At 55.2% G+C, this 16,162-nt stretch overlaps 2 protein-coding genes across 7 annotated transcripts; both read right to left on the reverse strand.

Annotated features, from left to right (window-relative positions):
• Positions 1-50: 50 nt before the first annotated feature.
• On the reverse strand, positions 51-12,866 carry LOC103054845 (CD209 antigen-like protein C). 6 transcript variants are annotated; one of them, XM_088128796.1, is made up of 8 exons: positions 12,222-12,360; positions 9,113-12,097; positions 8,453-8,719; positions 6,547-6,654; positions 4,666-4,752; positions 2,773-2,936; positions 737-840; positions 51-306 (listed from the first exon to the last, which is right to left on the reverse strand). In XM_088128796.1, exons 3-8 carry the CDS (start codon positions 8,715-8,717, stop codon positions 141-143), a joined length of 894 nt encoding a protein of 297 aa, XP_087984922.1. In that variant the 5' UTR covers positions 8,718-8,719; positions 9,113-12,097; positions 12,222-12,360; the 3' UTR covers positions 51-140. The 6 variants fall into 6 exon arrangements, with proteins under 6 accessions (XP_087984922.1, XP_087984919.1, XP_087984917.1 ...); XM_088128793.1 differs by lacking the exon at positions 9,113-12,097 and having other exon boundaries at positions 8,549-8,719; positions 12,222-12,866; XM_088128791.1 differs by lacking the exon at positions 9,113-12,097 and having other exon boundaries at positions 12,222-12,866.
• Positions 12,867-13,013: 147 nt separating this feature from the next.
• Positions 13,014-14,448, reverse strand: AP5S1 (adaptor related protein complex 5 subunit sigma 1). Its single transcript, XM_088128797.1, has 2 exons — positions 13,874-14,448; positions 13,014-13,735 (listed from the first exon to the last, which is right to left on the reverse strand). The coding sequence occupies exons 1-2, from the start codon at positions 14,431-14,433 to the stop codon at positions 13,309-13,311; spliced, it is 987 nt and encodes a 328-aa protein (XP_087984923.1). The 5' UTR covers positions 14,434-14,448; the 3' UTR covers positions 13,014-13,308.
• Between the last annotated feature and the right edge of the window lie 1,714 nt (positions 14,449-16,162).

Consider the following 16,162-nt stretch of genomic DNA (forward strand, 5'->3'; position numbering starts at 1 on the left):
AAATCAACCTAATGGCTGTTCCTTTGTTCCAGGATGCAAGCACAAGAAGATATCCTTCATTATTTTACTGTTTTAGGTGGAGAAAAACAAAACTGTTTTCACATCTAGGGTTGCTCCAGGTAGTAGGGTTTGCTTAAATATTATGATTCTTCAGCAACTAGGATCTCCTTACAAACCCACTGTTTAAGATCATGGCAGTTGTCATCATTCCAGTTATGTGCACCAGACAAAGGGTTTATGAACGCGCAATCTCGCTCCATTTCTTCATTCTGCTTTATCAGGGTGGGGCTGCCAGCATCCCAGTACCTGGGGGGGTGGGGGAGAGGGAAAGGATACTGTAATACCCATACTCACACAGAGGAAAAGTCCTGGGCATAAAAGCCCATAGAGTAGAAGGATGGGGGGAAGGATGTGATCATAAGGGGAAGAAGATAACACTTCTGCCAACCTTTATCTAAAAAATACCTGAAAATTGGGCAGTCTTAAATGTCAAGAAGAAAAATGAACCCATTTCAATAGTCTTGGGGCAATTTTAGTCTTTTAAATGCCTAGGATGGTAGGAAACTACAGCTCTAACTTTCCCTGGAAAACAACCCTATTTGAAGAGCGCAGCCACAAAAACCCATGAGGGGCTTCATGTGACCCTCAGCCAATGTGCCTCAAATGTGGCAATGGGGTGCAGGCCTTGATCTTTTGAAAGCCCCGGGGCAGGGGGAGTCCATTGCTGCAGACTCACTGTATTGCTAATCTGGAACCATCTGACCACTCCCAGCGGCCTTCCTCTTTTTCATCGGTCAGGCCAATCCAGGCAGACTCGTTGAGCTGCGAAGAGACGTACTTCTGCCAAAAAAGGAGAGAAGGCACAGCTTCATGGGGTAGAAATGCCATGTTCAACCAAGCGCCAACAAAGAAACCCCTCGTGCTCCTTCGCCAAAAGAAGCCAATTCCATGGCTAGGAAAAGCTGGTTCTTTACTACATCCGGAGAAGACATGCTTTCGCTAAAGCCCTGAAGGGCCACCTTTCGCAGCTCTCTCTCCACCCAAGCAAGCAGTCTGCTTGTCCTCCAAACCTTGTGGAGAACCTGGGACAGATCTGGGATAGGTTCTTCATTTGGGCCCAGCCATAATTTCTTGAGGGGAAACCTGATGTGCTCCAGGGTAAGACCCTGTAGAAGACCACCAAAAGTGGGCCTCATGGCAGGGTGAGTTGCCCCAGGGTAGAGATTCCATGGTCCCAAAGTTAAAGGTTTTTTCCCCTGCGGATCCCAACCAGGGTCAGCAGCAGAGACACCAAGAAGCTTCATGCTTAATTAAGCCCCTCGCTTCTAGCTGTAAGCATATAACAGGGCAAGAAGCACTGAGGAATAGAGGAAGAAGGGGCTGGACATTCCCAGGGTCCTTGGTGGGTGGCATGGACTGGTGACACCTTGCGTGTCAAGAGGGAAGAATCTGCAGTTGTGCATCCAGCAGGAGCAAGCGGGCCCTTCTGAAATCATCTCTATAGAAGGCCTTGTCTCGCCTTCTCTGTGAGAGATCGAGGGTGAGATCAAGAGAAAGCAAAGGCTACTGTACAGGTAGTCCTCTTTTAGCGAGCACAAGTGGGACTGGCAACCCCGTCGCTAAGCAAAACGATTGCTAAGTGGGAAGTTACATCGCTCTGACTGTGCTTTCCAGCTCAAAACTGAAAAGACTGATCAGTTTCACACCTTCAGCTTTTGTTTGCCTCCTAACACTCCCTTGCCCTTGGGAATGCTCACCCTGGAGCTGGATAATTAGCAAAAAGGGAATTAATGTTTGTATTTACATTCATTTCAGAGAAAGGGATCAGAAGGCACACCACCAGGTACTGCACACATCGAAAGCAATGCACTGACACTGGCAGCTGCAAGCGTGCTTGGCAAACAGCCAGTGTATTCCCCACTGTGTGCCTGCTTACTCTTTTCCGATCCCTTTCTCTGCAATCTCTCCACTTTGCAAGTGGGGGAGGGAGAAAAACAACAGGTCAGGCACAGAACAATGCATACTGACTGTAATGGTGATCAAAGGACTGAGGGATGCTGCAAATGACATAAATGGTTGTAAACTGGTCATAAAGCTGAGTTCTGCAGCATCATCGTAACTTTGAATGGTCACTGAACAAGTGGCCAGTAAATGAGGACTGCCTGTATGTATTAAATATTTCTGTAAATAGAGAAGAAGGGTGCATGCATCTCTGGAAAGTTCCTGTCCCCTTTTCCCACCCTCTGGTAGGCACATCCCATTTGCTAAGCATTGCCTATTTCCCGATTCTGATCTTCTAATGAAGAGCTTTCTTATATCTCTTCTATGAAGAGCCCTGCCATGGATAATTTAGGACAGCATTACAAAGCTCCTTGAAGGAGCTACAGTGTCTGGATAGACACAGAACCGGAGAGTTGGAAGGGACCTTAGAATAACCTAGGTCAACCCTTTGCTCAGTGCAGGACCCACCTCACCATTTTGACAGGTGGCCACCCAGCCTCTGCTTGAAGGCCTCCAGCCAAGGAGAAGGCACCACTTCACATGGCAGCCTGTTCCACTGACTGACACCTGGCACGGACAGGAAGTTCCTCCTGACATCTAGCCTGAACCTGCTTCTCCATAGATGGGAAGGGTTTAATCAGTACCTGCAAAATGTTTGCCCAGGGACATAAAAGGAACAGACATGAACAGGGAAACCTGGGTATTTAGTAAGGACGGAGCAGCTGCTCAAGAAGCTCTAGAGATCGGTTGGGAAAGAAAAATGTGCGAGACCTGCTCTTCGCCAGTTAGGATGGAGACCATGTGGGCGTCTCTGGAGAAGCAGAAGTTCTGAGCATCGTACCAGGTCTTTCTTCGTGTTGATATGTAGTAGAGACTCTTCCTAAAAAGCGTCCAGCCAGTAGAGGACTTCACAGTGCCTTTCTTGAAGATGGATTCTAAGAAGAAACAAGACCAAGGAAAGGCTGAAAGGCGGGCTCCATACTGGGGAAGCCTAGGTCGGTGTGTTCTTCAGCAGGCGAAGGGCAGGCCAGGGCAGGCCAGGGCAGGGCAGGGCAGGGCAGGGCTGGCAGTTGGGGAAGTCCAGGCCATGGGCTGCTGGCCTGAGGCTCTCAGCTGCCCACCAAAAGCAGCTTCCCAAATGGCACTGCAGGACAGGACATATATCAAAGGAGCTTCACTAGTTTGGAACCTCTGGATTATTTCAGAGCGGGGATGCGACTGGAGTTCTCTCTATGTGTCAGCGGGCGTCAGCGTGAAGCTTTCAAGACAACAGTTCAAAGCAAGCTCCCTTTCACAAGTAACCCCGGGCCAAGTTCCAACCACCACCACCCCACGAGGCATTTATGCCAAACCAAGCTCTTGATCGCTGTCCTTGTTTTAAGAATTTAACAGAGGCAGCTGACCAAGAGAGCAACGCACAGCGCCCCACACATCAAGTCGTCAAAGCTCCTGGAGGAACATAAATCCGCCCCCTGCCCACCTCAAAGGAAACCAATTGTCCCCTCTCCATCCCGTTTTTCTATACACCTTGTGTGCATTTATCTGCCATGAGTGGTTGCTGGGGGGAAAGGTACCCTGTGGCAAAGGCCCCAGCCTTCCACCTCCATACAAACACCCACGCTAGCTGGAAGCCGGAGGAGGAGCCTGGCAGCACGAGGGCAACCACAGCGGCTCTAACGGTGGCTCTGGTTCCAGAAAGGTTGCCATTGGAGCCCCTGTGTGAGCACGAGGAAGGAGGAGGGCAGGAGGTGGAGCCAGGCAAAGGCTTGGTGCAGCTGCTGACAGGAAAATCCAGTGTGGTGTGGTGGTTGGCGAAACTGACTGGAAGGATGAAGGCTGGCTGATAAGGCTGCATAATTCCTTTTCTAGCCCAGCCAGATGACCACGAACAATGAGCAAGGGTTTGCTTTTACATGAAACACATAAACGCCGCGTTGCCCCCCTCAAAAATGGGGGAGCCAGCTTTGCTTCAATTTCAGGTAACCAGAGAAGAGACGCCGCGTGGCTCAGGGTTGAACCATGGTGTTCCTGGGGCTCTCGGAGCTTGGTGGTTTGCTTGCAGACGTTTCACAATCCAACCGAGTAACATCATCAGGGTGAGAAACCCACACTCGCTCACGCTCTACAATTCCAGGTAAACCAGGGAGGAGCCAGAAAAATGCTTACACAGCACCCCAGATGGGTTGGCGTCATGGGGACGGGTTGGGTACAAAGGGGCTCTCTGGTGATCACCGTTAGAACAAAAGCTTTCAGCCTCTTACTGACTGTGTTCTGATCCTTAAGTAATTCAGAAGACAGACCCTGGGTGAGGGGGGTGTCTCCCCACATTCCCTTTAGAAATATTTTGGGCATTTTCAGATTGGTCCCCAAGGAAGGCTTGGTCTGTTTTTCAGCGAATATTCTGACGCAGGCTTTCCTCGGGGTTTTACTTCCCTGAGATTAAACGCCCATCAAGCCATGTTTCTTTGCCTGGTCGTAGCTTCTGCAGCATACCGAGGGATGCCCCCATCATACCCCCCAGGGGAAGGGCTGCCTCTCTGAGCAGCTGCTCAAAGAGGCAGCCCTTTTTGACTGCCGAATCCCAATTAAAACTCAGAGGCACTGGCCAAGGGCTGCGTTCCCCAAAACTGCTCGGGCACCCTATACAGAAATGCAGCTACTTACGGTACTTCGTTTTCTTCTGTTTGTAAGACTTTTCAGATGTTTCTATGTAGTTCGGCAGTTGGATCACCTCACCTGATGTCATTGAATCTGAAAAAGATTCAGAGTTTGGAAGCTCTTCCTTCAAGCACGGGCACGTTTTGACCCAGCCAGGCACCTGGACCTCCTGACAAGAAGTGGGGCGTGAGTTGGATCTCAAAACATCAGAAGGAAGCCTCCTCCCCGCCCCATCCCCAGCACCAATGCGTCAGGAGAACTTAAAGGAAGGTCATAATGACGAACAACAAGAAAGCAGGGATTATAGCAGAACGGAAGCCAGAAGCCGGTGAGAAAGGGGGGAATTTGACAGAATAGGAGCCCAATGAAGGAAGTTTCACAGAGTGGGAAGGCCCTGTCCTCTATGTCCACCAAGCGCAACTTTGGGGACTGCAGGAAAACACTCTCCATCAAAAGCCAAGAGGCCTGCAAAAAATCAGGAGCTGGTAGCCCCTTTTCCGGCCAACGAATTTTAGTAAAAGGCTCCTGAAGTTTTGCCACTGACTCACACGGCTGTCCTCCAGCAGACGCTGCCTGAGCAGGATCTGGTGGGAGAAGGAGGCACCTTTAACAATCCCACTCCGTGCACAGTCCTAAACATTGAGCAGAAGAGGCCTTGCTTCTATGAAAAGATGGACAGAGCAGCAGCTCCGGGTTGCTCTGACTGTCGCTTCATCTCCTTTCCCAGCTTAAATCTCGATTTCTAACACTCAGCAGGTAAGAGGCATTCCTGACATTTCATGTTGCTCCGGCTGAGTCTATCTAGTCCCAAAACAAGAGATGCCCAGAATCTTTCCCACCACTGAGAAGACCCTCCTGCCTCCAATACTGGACCCAAGCCACGGGCAACATCATTCACGACCGAGGGCCAGTGCCAGCCTTCGCCAGCTCCGTTCACCTGCCTGGTCCCTCTGAAGCCACCCAAGTGGGTGGCCATGGTTGGATCTGCCAGCTGGGCAGTTTCACAACAGACCCCCTCTCCTTCTGAGCTCTTCCCACCATTTAGTATCACTGAGTCAATCTGGGGAGGGAGAAAGTGGATGGAAGGCAAAGGACAGGGCTTTTCTCAAAGTGCTGAGCATTTCTGAAATATCATCCTAGCCATCCTAATCTATGGGAAAATCCAGGAAGAGAGCAAAAGTAAGGGGTGGTCCAAGCTGCTGATCTTGAGGGTCACATCCAATTTTAGGAACGGCCTTAAGCCCTGCAAGTGCAGGAGGCAGAGCTGATGGGGTTTTCACCCCAGAATTAGCCACACTGGCTTGGCCAATGGGTGCCCCCGAGTCAGCTTGCGAAGGCACAAGGCATTTGGGGGCCCCAAAGTCTTCTGCAGCTTCACAAGTGGTAATGGCTAAAATTATACATGCTTCTTTAAACAGGACTATCTTCGGTGACCGCACAGTTTCAAGGATCGCTGGAGGGAAGCCATTTCTCTCACACGAACCCCACTTAGTGCTTCGTCTTTTCCGGGCCTCCCAGTCCTGCGAAGTAACCCAGTCCAGATGGTGTGGTGATGCCAGATTGAGTTTGGGTTATGCTAATCAATACGCCGAGTGAAAAGAAGCCTTGGGGCTGAGCCAAAGAGACAGAAAGAATGAAAGGGTCCCGTAGCCGGAGAGAAGGACGAGAGGGGCTGCCGAGACGTGGGAAATGAGAAGATTTGAACAGAGACCAGGATCCAAAACTCTGGTGATGGCAGGGGGGTGAATACCAAAGCCCCGCCAAGCTTTCCCATCTCAGCTCAGTGGTCTTCCTGGGAGCTCCCTTGCATTCTTGCCTCTTGCCTGCCAGTTTCAAAAGTGGGGGTAAGCCCAGCCCAAGGGGCAGGATTCCTCCCTCTCTACTTACAGGTTCCACTACCGATCGATGGTTTTCTTAAGGCATTGGCCATGCTCCTCCTCAGGCTGACCATGGGTTCTTCAAGAGGGTGGACTGATGCCAAAAGCAACTGGACATCTAAAATGAAGACAGGACAAAGGCTATCATTTCGCAAAGTGACAAAGAACTTTACAGACCTGTGCATGGGTTTCCACCACCACCCTCCTAACAGAAACAGAGGAACCATGCACAGCCTCCTCTGTTGGACTTAGGAAGTTCTTTCCCTTTTCAAATGCCAGAGCTCTGTTCACTTGATTGTTTCCCAATCTGGCGACTTCCAGATGAGTGGCCTTCAACATCCAGAACATCCAGCAGTTGGAGGATACACATCTGAAGGTTGGAAAACCTAGCCTTAGACAATTAACATGCTACCTGGTTACTGTGGAGCTTTAAGGCAACTCTCTAAAAAGAGAGACGGACAAAACAGACGTGAAATGGGTTCCATCTGTTCCTTTGAATGCAGTGCATAGGCTGTGTCGGTCAACCACGCAGCAGAAATGAGATTGGGGCTCCAAGATGGTTCCTCCAATACAGGAAGAGGCTTGGAGGGACATTCTTGGAGAACCAGCTCCCGCAGTGGAGGGCTTCTCAATCTTAGTGCCCCACACAAAGCTCAGCTGCCAGACATCACTGGTGGATCATGGGATGGATTGGTGGCACCAAGAAGCATGCCATTACTCTTTGCCCAGTCATCAGCTGAGTTTGCGCCCAGTCTGCTGGACCGAGGCCAGGATTGGAGGGGGGAGCTCTTGGCATCCCAAATGGAGATCCCCTACAGCAGTGTTGTCCAAACTTGGCCACTTTAAGATGAGTGGACTTCAATTTCCAAAATTCCTCAGCCAGCCATGCTGGCTGGGGAATTCTGGGAGTTGAAGTCCACTCATCTTAAAGTGGCCAAGTTTGGACAACACTGCCCTACAGTTTCCAGAATTAAATTTCAGATCTTCCTCCCCAAAGGCCCCCAGGGAGGGAATGACATGACATGGAATGACAGCATTCCCTACCAGCCTTCTACAAACTGGCCCCCACATCCAAGGCTCGCTATGATCCAAAACCATCCAAAGTGGTTCCCTTTGACAGATTTGCCTCCCTTACATCTCTGTGGTGCTTTTCCTCCACCACAGGCCAGGAATAAGGACATTACCCTTGCTGGATGGTAGCCATGATGTCTCATGTTCAGGGGCCTAGTAACATGCCTAGCTTTGCTGGAAAGCATACACCTGCACACAACTGGGGGGGGGGGGAGGGTTGAAAGGGCCACCCTCCATGAAAGGAAAGTCAAGGCTTTCGTTGCCCCATCCTCAAAGGGCAGTGAGGACATGGGGCCATTCTCTGTGCCCCCATGGCTGGTGCATGGCCAGGCCCCTGAGGCGGGAAGATTCTGCAGATTCTCCTTGGATGGAGCAACCCAGGAGGGATGAATATTGGCACAAAGCCAGCCCTGGATCTCCATTTCCCTTGCTGGCAAGAGGAGATCTGGACCACGGGAGTCAAGAGAATGTGAGAGAGTCAGGACCCCCAGATTAATCCCCCCTCGCACTGCCAGCGCACTGCCACATTAGAATTCCAGCTGTGCATTCAAGGACTACGGGAAACCAACGCTGAGCTATGCCCTTCGCAGCCTTGGCTACCCTGGCTTCGCTCTCCCCGACCCCCAAGAGGGCTGCAGAAGACCTCCTGTCTGCAACCCTAGAAGCTCACTGCAAGAACATGTGGGCGTGCCTGATTGTATCACACAGGCTTTCTACATCTCTTCTCACACACACACACACACACACGCACCATATCCTATCGATAAGGCTGCAGAACCCCTCCCCAGGCTTACTAAATAGAGAAGGGCAGAGGTGTCCAACGCCGCCCCCCGCCCTTTCCTCACCCCGATTTTCAGCAGGGTTGGCTGGAGACCTTTTGCAGCGAGAGAAACCCAGCCGTCTCTGGAGGAGGGTGAACGGGCAGGAGGAGCAGAACTTACAGAGAACCGTCAGTACAATGAAGGTCACGAAACAGAAGACTCCAAAAAGTCTGATCATTCGCCATTTGATCTCCGGAGGAATAGCTTTAAAGCGAGGCACGGGAGGGAACGGAACTCCCCCCGCCGGCGGCGGCGGCGGTGGCGGCGGCGGCGGCTTTTTCGGACCCATGGCTGGGGAGAGAAGAAGAAATCGCCACGAAGAGGACCGAGCGAGAGGCGGGCACCACCCTCCGGGCCCCCTCGCCCAGCCAGGGCCCCCAAACCGGTGAGGCAAGGGAGGGGCGCCCCTCTCTCCCGCCCCACGCCCGCCGGCGCTTTGGAAAACCACCTGGGCAGGTGAGGCGCTGGGACGCGCGGGGGGGCGGGGGGCAGCCGCGCAGGAAAAAGGAAGGGCTGCGCTGCCCCCCGCCCCTTTCTTTCCCGCTGCAGCCCCGGCCGCCGCCGCGGACAGCCTCCTCTAGTTGGTCGGAGGAGAAACTTGGTGGCGACTCGGGAAATGGACGGAAGCGGTCCCGGGGGGCGGGGGCGATGCGGCCAAGGACCCTCCTCCCCCCAGTCGCCCACCTGCCTTCCCCCCTGGAGACCGGGGCGGGCGGGCTGGCTGGCTGCCTGAGCTCTCCCGGCGGGGGGCCGCCCCGCCGCCCAGAGAGCTCTACCAACACCGTCTCAGCTGTGCAGAAGTCTTCGGCGAGGGCTGAAAAAGCTGCGGGGCGCCCACTCCTCGCCCCTGCCGAGCTGCCTTGAAAGCTCGCCCCCTCCTGCCCTACTCGGGGGGCCCCTCCCCCTTCGGAGCCGCCCAACTCCTTTGCATCGGCCGATTCGGCAGCATCGACCGCCCGAGCGCGCCCCTCCTGCGCGGCAGCCCGACGCGGGCCGTCCCGAGCCGACAAAACCGGAAACCGCGCAGCGGCTCCGCAACTACAATTTGGGGCCGCCTGAACCCCCCCCCCGCCTCACCGGGGCTGCTCGGCTACCTGCAGCCACCCTTCCTTATTTTCGTGTTTCGTTATTCCGTCCTATTTGGGGGGTTCCTATTGCATTTAATGCGTTTTTTAATTTTGCGTATGCCTGTTGTGCCCCTTGGGGTCGAAAGATGACGACCGGAACCGTGCACCGAAACCTCTGTGCCTTTTACCTACACTGAACAGGTGACACGCCAGAGAAAGGAGCAGGGCTCTGAGCACAGTTGCGGCTGCCATCTTGACTTTTTTGACCCTCAACTCTCGTGAACATCCCTGATACCGATATCCCCATTCCATAGGGGAAGTGGGAGGGGGTAGGAAGCTCCTCCGATACAACTCAGGGACATCACAGCTCAGCGAACCTAAACTCCAGCAGCGAGTGCTTCGTCCACGCTCTGAGAGCTATCCGACGTTTCCCCCACCCTCAACCTTCCCCGCCACAGAGGAAGATGCCACCCGCTGGATGCGGCCAGGTCCCAACAGGGCAGCCCCGGAGTCTGCTGAAGACACCCCGGAGCAGCCCAGGGACGAGACACCAGCAGAGCCTCCCTTCGGTCCCAAGGGTCCACCTTCAGACAGACAAAATGGGAGGACCATGGGCCGGGACCTCCCGAGTCCTGCTGGCTGCTCCTAGGCAAATCCAGGGAGCAAAGTTGGTGGGGTAGGCCCCAGGGAGATCTCATCAGACCTTGATGAGGCAGATCCAGGCAGCTCACTCATCCAGGGCTGGTCTTGGAGGGCTGAGCAAGGCACAGAGACTGGAGACGCCAGGCTCGGGAGCAACCAAGAATGAACTCAAGGCTGCCCGTTTCCATTAAACAACCAAAAAAACGCAGGGGTCGAGGCTACCATGTCTTATCTGATTTTGTTGGGGTTTAAGCTGGAAGGCTGTTTTTTAATGACGAAATCATTCAAGACACCTCACAAGTCAAAACACTTGGAAATAAGATATAATTTAAAAAACAACCACAACCCTGTACCTGCTACTTGTGATTCCTGTTAAACGTCCAAAACTATTGTTCAGTTATGTCTATTCTTCTCCTGTGTGTGCTGAATCTTGGGCAAGTTTTTAATGGGGTCTTTCATTGCTCCCCCCCCCCTTTCTCCTGCCTACTTGGTCTTCCAGGTCCTCCTTGCTGGGGGCACCCACCAGCCCTGTGACTCCAGCTGCTTGCTGATTGGCTGCTGGGGGTCCTCAGCAAAGTATTCATAATCCTCAGCACACCTGCAGGTGAAGGGAAAATGAGATTGTGACATCATGGGGCAGGGGGAGGAGGACACAGGCTGGTCCTTTGGCTCCTTCTGCCGAAGTGGGACAAGGCCACCTCATTTGGTAACCATTGCGGGACCTCTAAGGAGAAGACTCTGTAGGGATCTCACCGGCATTTCGGCTTTCCCCGCCTCTGTGGTCACCGACGGAGAATCTCTGGCATGAGATGTGAACCAACACAGCTCACAGTTGTCTCTCAACCCCCGGGCCATTCTTGGTTTGTATGTTCACCTTTTAAATCATTTTTTAAAAACAGATGCATTTTCTAAAGTGTCCTAGTGATATCATGGACATCAGTCACTTTCCTTTTGCTGCAAACAGAAGGAAAGTGCCGTTTCTCCCTGGTCACATCCAGCAAAAGACAGACATTCCTTTGGCCCAACATCTCCCATTGTCGTTTGCACACATAATGCACCTTTTTGAGACAAAGCAACACACACATTGTTGCATTAATTCAGACAACTGCATCCATGCATGGATCTTCCTCATGCAGGAATTAGGAGTGAGGAAGGCTGAACCAGCCGGGAAGATTTTGCAGGCTGAACAGCAGCTGGGAGGTGATTTTTGCTGAAAACGTGTCCCAGCAGATGGGACAAAGGGATTAATCTTCATATAATGTTCCTTCCCTGGTGGTACCCTAATTACTGCGCCAAGGGAGAAGGAAGAGAACCACACCACACACCCCTTGCAGGCTGCATCCATCCCAATTTTTAAAATGATTTTTATGCCCTGTTTTTACTGGCATTCAGGAACCACCTTGGAATAAAGCCCCAGGCCAAGATGGGACGCCAGTCAGTTGGGAGGCCACATTCCAGTTTGGAAATCATCTAAAGGTCCATGTTCCAAAGAGCAAAACTGCTCGAAAAGCCACATCATTACAAAGACAGAGATCTTGGCTCCTCTGCCAAAAAGAGCACGTGGGACCTGTTTTTAGGAAGCGTGCTGGAAGACAAACACATTGTTTCATGGTTATCCTAGGATGTGCGCTTGGCAAGAGAGGGACGTTCTCCATTCACAAAGGCAGGTGAACGTTTAACATCATAGACACCGGATCCCTCTCAGGTTACTGAACTGGCCCAGCTGGTCAGACCATCCATCTTTGCTCTGAACAATTCCACCCACGTCTCCACAATACCTTCAGCGCTTTCTCAATGCTTCCTTCGCTCCAGCCCTACTTGGTTATCCTTCCATCACCAGCAAGAATCATTTTTGACTGATGGGGCTGACATTATGGGGTCTGACAGCCAGGACTTGTCTCATTTCATAGCAGCCCCTAGCTGACCTCTGCCGATCTCCAAAAGCTACGCAGGGTCGGACCTGGTTAGGATTGGAAGGGGGGACAATTAAGAAACCCCAGGGGTATAGGCTGGATTGAGAAAGGAAAAAATGAAGGTGGTGGCGAGAGCCAACTGCTGCAAGGAATGGATGGAGCTCAACTCACCCTTAGCCCAACACCTGTGGCGGAACCTACAGTGATGGTCAGTGACCCCGGTTAGAGACACCTCCGATGACAAGGACCAAACCGAACCTGTTCTGCACTCTGCAGTCCGGCGGAGGTGGGGCACGTGCATTAAGCACCCACTGCTGCTGGAGCCAGCTATGTCTCTTAAAGCGTGGGGGTCAGTTTGACGGCTTTAACAAGGCCAGGGCCCTTGTTCCCAAGCATCCTTCACTGAGCCCCGCAATGGCTCCTCCTCATTCTCCTGAGGAGCTGAGAGCTACAAAGTGGTTTGATCAACAGCTGGAGCCCCCCGAGGTTAGGAGGAGCATAATCCAGCACAGCCAAGATGGGTCACAGGGCAGAAACGCTAACAGAGAACTCTTCCTGGCATTTTATAAGATGGAGCAGAGAGGCTTTTCTGGTGTTCTCTTGTGTATGTTCAAAAGAGAAGAAGATAAAGTTGTCAATTCTCTCCTACTATTTGTCTTTGGTCCATTCCTTCACAGGACATTAACATCTGCCTGGAGTTTGTTTATTCTCCGGACCTCAGAAGTGGCTAATCCTTCTCTAAGAAATTATTTAGTTCCAGCAGCAATGGTCTTGAGTCAGATGATCATGTCAACCCGGACGGGATATCCTATTCCTGAGCAAGAGAATGGAAAAGATTTTCAATGGCCCTTGGATGACGCAGTTTCTATGCAGCATTAGATGGCCTTTGGAGAAACACTTTTTGCTCCTCCAAAGAAAGAGACCCTGATGGACCGTTCCCTGGAAATCAGGACACAAAGCCACTCTTGCCCCAAATGTGTATTTTACAAAGTTCTTGGAAATACCAACAGGACAGTTGACGAAGATGCTGGTCGTACACAAACAGCCCAACCCAAAGGCTTCCTAGTATTTTACAAGCAAAGCGGGGGCTTCTTAGAAAAGCGGTCGGGTAAGGCACCCTTTGCGCGCTGCCAATTTCTTCTCTCCCACGAGCCATCCGTTTCTCGACCATACCAAATAACAGAACGAAGCACCGAGAACTGGCTGGGCATCCCGGACGTGGGGAAGACGGAAGACGGCCGGGCGGGCAGCCTGCCTCTCACTTGCCCAGATGGGCGCTCCACTCCCTCTCCAGCCCCGCCGCAAACTGGTCGTTCAGGAAGAGCAGCTGCCCGTGAGGCAGCAGCCTCCCCAGGACGGCCTCCACCCGGTCGGCCTTCAGCAGCACGTCGCCCGCGGGGCCGAGGGGCCGGAGGTGCTCCAGCAGGGCGCCCGCCAGGCGGCCGAGGGCGCTCTCCGCCAGCGCCAGGTTGTCGTCGGCGTCGCAGACCAGCGCGAAGGCCAGGCGCTGGGCCCCCAGCCACAGCACCGTCTTGTCCTCGGGGAAGAGGCCCCCCGCGGGCAGCCGGAAGGCCCCCAGCGCGGTCTCCGGCGGGCAGGGCGCTTCGTCGGGCGGCTGCCGAAGGGGCTCCGGGGGACGCCGCCCGCAGGCGGCCTGCTGCAGCTGGCACGCCGCCTCCACCTGCCTGCGAACGGACAGAAGTCAGGGCCCGGGCGAGCTCCCGCCCCCTCCCCGCCCCTCCCCTCCCCGCCCTACGCCCGCCGCGACGCAACGCGACGCGACGCGATTCCACCGCAAGGGGCGCGGGGCGAGCGAACATCACCTGGCGACCGCCCGCGTCCGCCGCTCCTCCGGCCCGTCCGCCGCGAAGACCCTGCAGTAGAGGGCCGCGGCCTCGGCTTCGGGCTCTCCGGGGCGGGCGCGCAGGGCGTGCACCAGGAAGGCGTGGACCATGGCGGCGGCGGCGGCGGCGGCGGCGGCCTCCCTCTCGCCCCTGCAGGCTGCCCCCGGGTCCCCCGCCTGGGCCTCCTTTAAAGGGGGCGGACGCCCCTCTCCGCAGCGCTTCCTTCTGCCCGTCCGCGGGACTGCGACTCCCCTCGGCCCCGGCGTGCGAGGGTCCCCGGGCGGCGGGGGCAGGGAGCCCCCCTCGCGGGAGACCCTCCGGCGGGCTGCGGGAGGAGCAGGCGTCGCTCTGCGCGGGATCCCGCCCCGACAGACCACGCTTCCCGGCGGGCCGCGCGCTAAAGCGGAAGTGGGGCTAGCTGGGAAGGCCTCGATATCCGGGCTACCGGGGCGAGGGACTCTCTTCGCGCGTGCGTCGTAAAAACGCGGGCCTCTGAGCGAGGGGGCGGGCCCAGCTTCGAACTGGGGGGCGAATCCCATGAGATTGCCCAATTAGCAAAGCGGAGGCGGAGCGGGCTGCGGCCACACCCCGCTCCTCCAGGCCCCCCGGGGCCCAGAAAAGGGCCCGCCCCGCCGCAGCCCCGGGGGAGCGGCGCAAGCGGCGGCTCGAGCCGGCGCCCAGGCGCCCCCTCGCCCGCCTGCGGGTCGAGTGCCGGCGGGGCGGCGTCCCAGGCCGGCCCGAGCCGGCCCACGGGCGTCTCTCTCCACCGAGCTTTCTCAGGGCTCGCCTCCGGCCTCCGCCACGCGTCTGCCCGGTTCCTCGCCGGCGCCCTTCTCACGTCGCTCCGGGCCCGGGAAACGGTCGATCCGGCCCCCGGGTCGAGCGCGTTGTCGGAAGGCGGCGCGTGGCTGGCGGGGCGGTCGCGAGTGCCCGGGGACGGGGACGGGGACGGGGCGGGGGCGCAGCGGCTCCCTCTAACCTCCAGTCGCGGCCGGCTTCCCGAGGCTCCGTCGCCGCCTTTCGGCCTCCCCCCGCGCGCGGGGCTGCGGGTCGGGTCCCAGGAGGCGGCGGGCCGGGGCGAGGGGGCGACGTGGCGAAACGCGGCCCGGGGGAAAGCGGGGTCCCTGACTGGTAGAGGGTCTTCCGACCTTGGCGACCCTCCCCTGGGCCGGGATGCGGTAACCCGCCTCCGAGGCCCAGAGGAGTTAGCCTGCAATTTCCCCTCCCTTCGGTGCCCCTTCTGACGGCGGAGAGAGAAAGAGGCTTGCGGCCCCTTCCCGGATGTCGCCTCTTCCTGGTGCCAGACTTCCTGGCGTCGTGCGCTGTCCCTTACAGACAAGTTGTCTGCCTGTGATGAGGAGCTGCCACCCGACGGCCATCCCTCATGAGAACCTCAGTTTGCACCGGCAAGCAAGCAAGCTGCTAACCGATGATCATCCTTCCTCTTGACTTTGTTTCCTGGAACTCACGTATGAAAAACGCCGGTTTCTTTGTGTCCCGGGTGCCCCTTTGGACAGAGTAACCCCTTTGCTGCTGTGCAACAATAAAGGAAAGATCTAAACGTTTCTCGTGTCCGGCGGAGTTATGGGCAGTCATCTCCGGGCAAGAACCCCGTTTTGGGCCCAACAAGGGGCGGGGGCTTAAAATGACCGCAAAGGAGGTCCAGGCTGGGCATCAAGAGGAGCTTCCTGGCTCCGTGAGCGGTCAGCCGGCAGAACAGGCTGCCAATGCAGTAGCCTCTGCAACTTTAAGATGGGTGGACTTCAACTCCCAGTTGGCTGGCTGGGTCGGGGAGTTCTGGGAGTTGAAGTCCACACAGCTTAACGTTCCCAAGGGTGGGAAATGGATTGTCCTTCTGTTTACAAGGGATCATTCAGTGGCCGTTGATGCAGAGGCATCTGGCCATATTTGGTTCACATGAGCTGCTGAGGACAGGTGTGACGGGCCAACAGGTGAGCACCTGCTCCGCCTGAGATCCCGGGAAAGAATCTCAGGGAAATCCCAGACAGCTGCTACCTGTCAATGCTGAGCCAGGCCAGGAACGGGGTGAGAGCCCCATTTGCACAAGACGCTAACCTTGGTTAGCTTTCACTGGTTTTCTTTGGGGCTTAGTGCGTCAGGCAAACCAGCTGGTGTGGCTTGCAAGGTGGGGGGTAGCCCCCAGAAACGGGCCAGTTCAGTGACTAGAATAAGCCCATTGTGTGAAGGGTGGTTTGACCCAGGGCAAGTGAGAGGCTGTGAAAGAAACAGGAGAAACCGCGAACAGAA

The sequence above is a fragment of the Python bivittatus genome, unplaced genomic scaffold, assembly GCF_059951505.1.
Source record: "Python bivittatus isolate LINGU-HERP-01145 unplaced genomic scaffold, Pbiv_v1 ctg000740_np1212, whole genome shotgun sequence".
NCBI classification, from domain to species: Eukaryota; Metazoa; Chordata; class Lepidosauria; order Squamata; family Pythonidae; genus Python; species Python bivittatus.

Excerpts from the sequence above, each read along its gene's own strand:
- LOC103054845 (XM_088128791.1), bottom strand. The coding sequence starts at position 12,351 with ATGCACGTGCCCCACCTCCGCCGGACTGCAGAGTGCAGAACAGGTTCG. Across the intron at positions 6,655-8,452 it reads CAACCCTGCTGAAAATCGGG|ATGTCCAGTTGCTTTTGGCA; the intron begins GTGAGGAAAGGG and ends TCTTCATTTTAG. Across the intron at positions 4,753-6,546 it reads ATCGATCGGTAGTGGAACCT|ATTCAATGACATCAGGTGAG; the intron begins GTAAGTAGAGAG and ends AATCTTTTTCAG.
- AP5S1 (XM_088128797.1), bottom strand. The coding sequence starts at position 14,433 with ATGGGATTCGCCCCCCAGTTCGAAGCTGGGCCCGCCCCCTCGCTCAGA. Across the intron at positions 13,736-13,873 it reads CGGACGCGGGCGGTCGCCAG|GCAGGTGGAGGCGGCGTGCC; the intron begins GTGATGTTCGCT and ends GTCCGTTCGCAG.